Source organism: Marmota flaviventris, chromosome 2, assembly GCF_047511675.1.
Source record: "Marmota flaviventris isolate mMarFla1 chromosome 2, mMarFla1.hap1, whole genome shotgun sequence".
Lineage (NCBI taxonomy): Eukaryota > Metazoa > Chordata > Mammalia > Rodentia > Sciuridae > Marmota > Marmota flaviventris.
In genome coordinates this window covers 69,650,628-69,660,210 of record NC_092499.1, presented here as the reverse complement: position 1 = coordinate 69,660,210, position 9,583 = coordinate 69,650,628, and the positions used below count along the sequence as shown (strand labels likewise).

Here is a 9,583-nt window from a genome sequence, read left to right as displayed (position 1 = left end):
CAAAAACATGAGTTTCAGAAGTTCTTATACCTAAATGATAGCTTCTAGCTACATATTTTTCTAGATTTTTTTTAAATCACAAAGTAGGCTCTTTATAGTAAGGATCTTACAGGAACTTAAGGAATGTTGCTGGGGAAAAGAATAAGCCAAATCCAACCTTCTTTGAGCTCTTCTCTTGATCAATTCCCTGCTATTTATCAATCTGAGCAGTCTGTTTCCTGGGTAGATACTTGCTCATTTAAAAATGAATTGGAACATTTTTCTCTAAGGAAACTTTCTTTTTGGGTAGTGAAGACTAGTGAGTGCATTGGTTTTGATAACTTCTAGCCCTTTCTTCCTAAATCTAGTCAAAGGTCAGTGGTTAAACAGAACATAAGACTTTTAAAAGACTTTACAGCCCCATTTCCCAATTCTATCCAATGCATTTAAGTCAATGCCATGTTATCAGCCCAAATTGGAAGATGATTGTGATATACAAACTATGTTCCAAGACTCAAGGCAAAGAAAAACTAATTTGTAGGTATATGAACTAGAGAAATCAATTCTGGTAAAGGAACAAATATTGTTTTGCATTTTCAATGTAAGTATACTGCATCCAGGCCTTGTGCCTAAGCTAAGGGAGACAGGTGACCACCTCCACAGGTATGGTCAGATTAAACAGTCCTTGAATGAAGCCAGGGGTAGAGCTGCCTGGGTCACCCATGCAGGTAGGTCTGTGAGGCTTGAGGCCACCAGCTGCGTCCTGCAGACCTCGTAGCTTCAGATGGTCTCACACTCCGTGGTGGCAGTGGAGCAGGCCCCGCAGTCACAGCGGACGGCCACAGGGTAGGTGTAGAAGGGGTCAACTCCAGGGGCACAGTTAGGCAGCTTGACGGTCACCTGCTTGGTCTCGTTGTAGGTACAGACGCGATGATAGGCTTCAATGTAGGGGGGTTCCAGAATGGGTTTCTGTCCCCATAGGGAGAAAAGAGAGAACCCATAAACATACCATCCTATTTCATTTCCTGTCATTACCAGACATCAGCTTGGTTTTTATTTGTTTACTTATTGCTCTCCCTCCTCCCCGTACAAAGAAAACTCCTGAAAGCAGGAAGCCGATTTTGTTCACTGCCATATCCTGAGCTCCTGGAAGAATCTACAGCACACAGGAAGTGCTAGGTGAATATTTAGCAAATGAATACTCTTGGTCAATGTATACCTGCTAACAAAGTGTCCCTTCTTCCACATAACCCTGTAACAGCACCCAAGTGATCCTCCTGAAACATCACACATGGCCTCACACCCCACACCCGCCCACTCAAAGCCCCACTCACTTCCCATCTCAGTTAGTAAAAGCCAGAGAACTGTGATCTCCTGCCAGCTCCTACATCAGTCTTCCCTGCACCTTCTGTGACAGGCCCACCTTGCTGGCTTCCTCACTAGGCTCCAGCCACAGGGGGCTCTATCATTCCCCAATCCAACCAGGAACAGTCCCAGTGAGGGTCTTTGCATTTGCTCTTCCCTCTGTCTGGAACATTCTGCCATAGGATTTGCTCCTTGGGGTTTTGTTCAAATGCCACCCTCTCAGGGAAGCCTTTCCTGACCATGCTATTTAAAACTGTAACATCCCCCCTCCACACCCTAGAGCTTCCTCTTCCCCTTCCTGCTTTTTCTCCTTACATGACATCTCAGGTATTTTATTCCTTTGTGTGACATTTCTCCTGCTCTAGAGAGTAGGCTCTCTTAGGATAGGTATTCCTGCCTATTTGCTCCCTATGGTACGTAGGCAGGTACCTGGGAGGTTCTCCTAACTGTTATAGAGTCAGCAAAAGAAGAATGCCAGGCAGTTTCCTGAATGTTCTCTGGGCCACTCTGATAAGCAAAGGACTCACTTCCTTCCTTCACCTTGTATTAACCTTGAATTCAAAGACAATTTTGATCAACAGAGCATATGGGCCAGAGAAAACTCAATACAAGGTAGTAGTTAAAAATCTCCAACCCTTACATCGTGTGCACGGTACAAATATGTAACAAGTAGTAGCACTATTATGTATAGTTATAATTATAATACACCAAAACCAAATATGGTCCTCTTCTATTCAAGAAGCTAAAGCAGGAAGATCAAAAGTTCAAGGCTAACGCAGGCAATTTAGCGATACCTCCTATTCCAAAATAAAACAAAAAGGGCTAGGGGTGTGGCTCAGTGGTAGAGTGCATGTGTAGCATGCACAAGGCCCAGGGTTCAATCCCCAGTGTCACAGGATGAAAATGTGTGTGTATGTGTGTGTGTGTATGGGTGTGTGTGTGTATGTGTGTGTGTGTGTATGCATGGGGAAAAAAAAGTCAAGGGGAAAAAATCTTGAGTCATGTAGGCAGACCTGTCAAGCTTGATTGCCAGATCTACAACTTGTTGGAGACCTTGAGAAATCAACTAAACTCCTTGAAGTCCCAGCGTTTCTATCTGTGAAACAAGACATCCGCCTCATGGGACTGTTGTAGAGATAAGGTGAGATGATATGTACCTAGCACAGATAAGTGTTCCATAAATGCACTCTGTCATTAGAAGTCATGGCAAAAATGATAACAATCTGTCAAAGGACAGTGTCTTCACTTGTTCTAGGCAAAAAAGGTAAGTGAATGGATGAATGGATGGATAGATGGATGAGTATATAGATTGATGATGGATACACAGATGATAGATACCCAAGATGAAGTCCTTGCATGATGATGAAAATAACAACCTTGCCTTCAACAATGATCATGTAGAAGAGCTAAATTTGTCCTGGGCCATTTTCTCCTACCTTCTTCCATTTACTCTGTGTCCTCTTACCCTCAGTATTCTAGGAACATGGGCAGACCAGACACTCAGCTACATTTGTATATCAGATAATTAATACTTTAGTATAAATCTTCCCAAGCAATATTTGGGACAAACTTATGCTAAAAATAGTATTTGTTGTTTTATCTGAAATTCAAATGTATCTGGGTTTCCTGGTTTTTTTTTGTTGTTGTTGTTGTTTGTTTGGTTGGTTTCACTCTGGGGTTTGGGGATTGTTTTGGGGGTGGGTAGAAATCGGTGAGTATTTTGGTTTAGTTGATTCATTTTTTGGATTTTGGTTTTGTTTTGCTTTCCTTTTGCTAAATCGGGCAATTCTAAACCCAGGTCAAAAGAAATCACTATTTGCAGCAATAGCTTCACTTCAAAAGCAAGTTCAGTCACTTTGCTATCATGAACATCCTTAAATTCAGACATGTTCCCAATACGGCTATTAAAAACCAAACAACAAACAAACAGTGCTTTTAATCTCAGAAACCTCCGGTTGCTAGGAAAATGAATCTCATATCTGTATTTATTTCCCTAGGTAACCTCCATTTTCCTAACACAGTAAAGGCACAAACAAAAGTTAGCTAAAATTAGGGACACTCTCCTTTCTTTGTCTTGGTGCTTCCATTTCTCCAGTGAGAGCACAGTCCCCGACCTCCTGGGGGTGACCATGATCCAGCTAAAGACAGTTGCCAACATGTGAGAGAAGAGAAGATGGGTTGAATGCAGAGAAACAGGAGTCTGAGGATATGGTACACAAAGAGCTGCCACTAGCCCAGGGACAAGCAGTGATCCAAAGGTGGCACTGTCAGGCCAAGCCCTGCACATGAGAAGGTGCCCAAGTTCCCTGAGTTCATTTGATGGCAACAGTTACTAAGAAAAACTGAGTTTCACTTGGCTATTAGGTCTTAAGCTCCTGAATGATGTAAAGATGAAACCAATTTGATGGGGTAGTTTCATTTAATTTGTAGATTTCTGCATCATAACCTGATTCCATTCAAAGGGTCATAATTTTATTTAAGCAATAGCAGTTTGCTCTCTGAATCCCTGAAAAATGCCTGTTTTTTCCTAAAGGAAGAGTCCTTGGGTGGTGCTCACATGCTTCAAAGCTGACTTCCATTAGACCAGAGGACAGACACCTCTAGGAAGAGGTCAGTCCTTTCTGATCAAGAAATATTTATTGAATACCTCACCCATGCATGGTACTTTGGCAAAGCTATGAAAGTTGCAACCATGAACTTCTGTCCTCAAAAACACTTAAAATCATGTGTGTGGTGGGGGAGGAAGTCAAACAAAAGGTAGAATATAGTCAAGGAATTGCCACGGAGCCAGACAAGGCTCAGAGAAGAAGTTGGCACTAGAGTTCAGCACTGAGGAATAAATATGATAATATGACAGTTGGAAATGAGATGGGATATGAGAAAAAGATCAAGATGAGATTTTATGAGGGTTGTTTAATAAAACATTTAAAAATCAGCCTGACAAAGCCAAACCTAAGAATACATGAAGTCTCTGGGAAAGCAAGCAGATGCCATATTGCTGGACCTTGAAAGTTGGTGACTGAATTGACAGCAGGGGGTGGTCATTAAAGCTTCAGAGCTGGGGGTGACAAGATCAGAGCTGGTACTCCTTCAGTTGCCAACGTGGGCCTTGTTTAGAAGAGTCAGCTAATCACTGTGTGGTGTGATTTGGTGGGTGCTCGATAGCTCTCTTCTCTTCATCCCTTTAACCAGCTCCTCGTCTGAGTCCAGTAGGATTTTAACTTTGTTTGAGATTTTTATCCCCATTTGAATTGAAAGGCCAGTTCTAATTGAATATAAAGGGGCTTCATAGATGTGTCTATGATGATCCCTGAGGGCCCCAGGGAACTGAGGGGAGCAGGGCTACAGAGGCAGCACTGAAGGAGAGGCCTAGGACCAGCCCTCACCTGCCCCACAGCTTAGGGCCTCTTTCGTGGCAAATGGCTGATTTTATCATAAATGAAGGAATACAGGAAGGAGACTGGGTCACAGGCTGGAGACAAGAATTTATTCCCAACCTGCGGTGACTCTCCTCATGACTTCGGAGCCTCTCATCCCTTCAATCCTTCCTTGTGATTTGTAAAATGGGTGAAATAGGAGCACATTTTTACTTCCCTGAGACCACAAATAAAGCTATGAATCTTATCAATGCTGTGTTACGGGGGCGACATCATGCTTTCCTGATCAGCTTTACAAGATGCTGTAAGGAGAGGGCAGATGACCCGGTTCTACCTCCAATTACTGAAACGGGGAACACTGTTTTAGAATCGGGCCTGAGCGGTCACTAGCTGAGCCACCTACCTCCCAGGTCTCACAGCGACCCCAGCAGGCATCCGTGGTGATCCGAAGGCCCCTGCAGCCCGGCTTCTTGGCCAGGAAAGTAAATTCCCTCACAGCACAGCCCACAAAGGTACGCAGGTCCCCACTGGAGGTGCTGAGGACAGAGCCACAGCCACAGAGGAGCAGGAGGGCTGTGGCACCAAGGAACAGGTATGCCAGCTTCATGCTGTTCCTCCCGAGAGGAAAAGAAATCAAGTTTAACAAATCCAGCTGCCCTCCGAGGGGTAGTCACAAACTCGTTGGCTGCTATCAAAGGGACCTTGCTCTTAGCATTTCAGGGAAAATGGGCCAAGAAATAGTAAGTACCTACAGACTCCAAGACAGGTGCCCAGAGTTCTCTGTAACAGAGTCAGTATAGATTCCCTGGACCTTTCTGGATATCCAATCCTAGACATGCATTCTAAGACTTTTCCTTACTGCAACCCAAGTGCTGGAGTTGACTTGTATGTTAAAGAAATTTGTTTCTTCAAAATGAACACCAAACATGAATAACAACAAAGGAATTGCGTATCTTGACATAATACATGAATACATGTAAGTTATTTTTATGATGGTCCAGGGTATTTGGGTCCCATGCTATATGCTTTGATCAAAATTTTAATTTTGGTGTCATGCATGGGGAATGATTGGGAAATAGATAAGTAATAAAAGTAGGCCCTGCACATGTTGTTACTAACTCAACCCATCACACAACGTGGATATGCAGAAGATTTTATGAAACCAGGCACCTGTCTTGATAAAAATAAAATAAAAACATAAAAATGTGTCCTACTTGGCAACAAATTGCCTCTACTCTATGCTTCTGCTCTAATAAGCACCTCATTGTGGTTCAAATTAATTCAAATGCAGAAAGCATTGGAGTATTTAAAAATGATCCCAATCTGCTGTCAAGTCTATCCTCTCTGGATAGGATATCTGAATGATCCTCTAGGATAGACTAGGATAGCTTCCTGTGGTCTAGTAACCAGAAGGGGCCCTTCATGCTTGGCCCATAAGACAGAACCTATGTGGATGTTAAACTGAGGGTAGAAAAGCCATTTACAGAATTCCCCCACGTCCTATTGCTTAAAATGGACTGCATTTCCAAATCTGTTCTTCCAGATCCCACCTGTCACCATGTAGTTTCTCTAGGCTTCCCGTTGGGAGGAATGAAGTCTCAAAGTGGAGAGGCCCTTACCTGATCTTGCTGGAGCCAACTCTTCTGACACTTAGAGGTGACACTTGTACCCAAGGTTTTAGAAAGTCGTAATGAGTGGTGAAGTTAGCTCTGGGTAAATGTCTCTCCCCTCTGTTACTGGGCTGCTCAGTGGCTCATATATATAGGAAAGGTCTTGTCAATCACAACAAAAGAGAGGCAGATCCTTACAGGAACTACTAAGCACATCAAAGCCATGGAATATAAAGCCAGTCTCTATTTTCCAAAACTGATTAACTTAAAGGGTGTTGTTTTGTTTCTTCACATCACCTACTGAAACAGAAAGTTGCCCTGGTGGGTGACATAATCCTAGGGAAAGAGTCAGAGGTAGTTCACCTGGTTTTGAGAGAACAAATGCAGCGGGACATGATGGATTAACTTTCCCTTCATGGTAACTTTTCAAAGTTTCCTTTAAAGCAGGGAGAAATTACCAGCAGCTCATGGCAAACTTTTTCCTTGAATTTACCATGTGCTTCAATACTTTGAAAAATAACAAAACATTAATGCTTTCTGGAAAGAACATGGGAACCTAACTGGAAGATGAAAATCACAGTGAGAACAATTTTTGAAAGCCTTAAAATTAGTTAAGTAGTAGATATTATTAATAACATTTTTAAATGACTCATATAGGAAAAAATATGAATTTTCATTTTTTTCCATATGCTTTTTAGTAGTTTTCACATTTTCTACATTGGCAAGATTTTTACTATAGAAAATCAATTAGTATTAATATTTTTAACTTAAAATAAAGCAATGTTTATGTGTTTGTACTGTACGTATTGCTCTACTAGAAATGTGCCATTAGATTTCTGGTCTTAAAAGGTTAAAATAAGAATGGAATGATTTTTGTGAGTATAGAACGTAGTTTATATTCCAATCTGCAACAAAAACATGCAAATGGATTAAAAATCTACTTGTTTGTGGCATTTTTCTGGTTGCTCTAAAAAGTCAATGAAGCAGACATCATCTATGTCCTTAGGAGTTTTCATATCATAGTAAATCATGACATAGCCAAAGACATTTAATATGCATATTAAATAACTAATGAAACTAAACATAGAAGTTAAAGCATCTCTATTTTTTGCAAAGAAAGTTATTCCTTAAGTAAATGTATTCATATAAGTTTTGGATTTTCAAAACATATAGCAACACTCAGTGAGTTCATCAATGTACCGCCCTGTCTCCAGAATCTGATTACCATATGTATTTTAAAAACGGTGGAATTAGGCTTGAAATAAAGGACTTTCTGTGAGTAGCATACATGGGGCACCATGGGGACAGACTGCTGCATGGTGTGATCTCCCTGTCTTGCTAGGCAAAGAGTTAGCTGCACATTGAGAACGATTTCTGAAGAGAGCTACTCAAGCCTCTTAGACCTGAAACATATGTACTTAGGTCTGCATATCACAAAATAAAGACAGGCAACAAAGAGAGGTCAAGAGCAGCTTCCTTTCACCATTCCCAGCCGCCTTACAAAGCAGAGCTCTGGCATCCTTGCCTTCTGCCCCATCAGCATTAACCTTACAATAATGAGCATCTGTTCCCTACCAGGCACCAGCAGTCTGCTGTGCTCTTATACACGGTATCTCTACACCTTCCAAAAATTTGTGTAAGTCAATTATCATTTCTCCTTTTTACATTGGGAGAAGTAGAGACTCGGTCATCTTGTAACCTGCCTACTTCCAAAGCCTTCAACAACACTGGGGAAAGCAACTGGGTTTATTTCATCTCTGTAACCAACTACTGTCGTCAATCCAAGTATCTGTCTGGAGCACTGCATCAAGAAGGTGACTGAAATCATTCTGCAGGCAGAGAACAGTGGCTTCTCAGACGCATTATGGCTGCAGAAAAGGGCAGTGGTGTATGGATGCCACCTTTTGCAATCCTTGCCCTCTGCCGTGCCATGCACCCCTCCACAGGCAAAGTGAGAGGTGGCAGCATGACTGCAAAGGCTTCTTAGGGCCCTGATTCCTACAGGATATCTCGGTACCATGGTCTGTGCACCTGCCACCTTTCCAGTTATACTAAGCTTTTTGCTTTCTTGAGGTAGCAAAGATATAACATCTCCAAGCACAGGCTGGGGAGAAGCTTCCCTCACTGAGCTCCATGATCATCTTCACATGGATTCATTATCACCTTGGAGGACAAATCAGAAGACACAAGTTAACTAGGGGTAAAGAAAGGGAAGAAGTGGTACTATGGCTTGGATATAGTTTGAATATGGCCCCCACTAGTTCAGGCATTAAAATGTAATACCCATTGTGAGATATTAAGAAGGTAAAAACTTAATCTGACTCAAGTGTTTAGAGATGAGGCCTTCAGGAGGTGATCGGATGAGATATGAGTGGAGCCCCCATGATTGAATTCTAGTGGCTTAATGAGAGAGAGAGAAACCAGAGGACACACATCTGCATGTACATTCCCCATCTCTTGTCATGTGATGTCCTGTGTTACCATGGGATTCTGACAAAAAGAAGACCATTACCAGACGCAGCCTCTTGAATTTGTATCTCCAGAACTGTAAGCCAAAGTATTATTATTATTATTATTATTATTATTTTAATAATTCACTTACCCTATGGTATTGTGTTATTGGCAACAAGAAATGGATTAATAGAGAGGGGTTGTTGTAAGCAATCATCTTGAGGTCTGGGGGAACAGGACAACAGAGGAGGAATGAGCAGAGTGTCAGAAGGAGTGGCTGAGCACCTGAGCCTGGTCCCCAGGGGCCTCACTGTGTCCTGGGGATGGAGGCATTGAAAGAGCTTGAAAATCTCCTGTTCCTGGCCCAGCCGTGCTGATTCTCAGTGGCACGACTTCCTTTACCTTTGGTGAGTTGCTTCTCTCAGCCTCACTTTCCTCATCTGTAACATGGCTGGTTGAACCCTACGACTTATAAGGTGCTTCCCAGCCCCCAAATTTAAGGATTTGTAAACTCTTTTATGAACAGAACAAGCTGAGGGCAAATCAGATGGAAAATCTGAGGGGTCATTTGACTACAATAAAGTCATCCAATTTGGGTTCAAATCTTGACTCTGCCAATTACCAACTTGCTATCTTAGACAAGTCTTGTAACCTTTCTGAGCCTCAGCTTCCCACACATTAAAACACCTCCTTGGCAGGGGTCACGTGCACATCCCAGTGCTCGATAAGTAGTACACAGGTGCGTCTCTTTCCTTCCCAGGAACTGCACCACCATTATAAGAAATCAAAAGCTGCCAAGAG

At 42.3% G+C, this 9,583-nt stretch overlaps 1 protein-coding gene across 1 annotated transcript; it reads right to left on the bottom strand.

The window, feature by feature from the left end:
* Positions 1 to 716: 716 nt before the first annotated feature.
* On the bottom strand, positions 717 to 5,328 carry Gphb5 (glycoprotein hormone subunit beta 5). The gene is made up of 2 exons (XM_027929382.2): positions 5,125 to 5,328; positions 717 to 948 (listed from the first exon to the last, which is right to left on the bottom strand). Exons 1-2 carry the CDS (start codon positions 5,326 to 5,328, stop codon positions 760 to 762), a joined length of 393 nt encoding a protein of 130 aa, XP_027785183.1. The 3' UTR covers positions 717 to 759.
* Between the last annotated feature and the right edge of the window lie 4,255 nt (positions 5,329 to 9,583).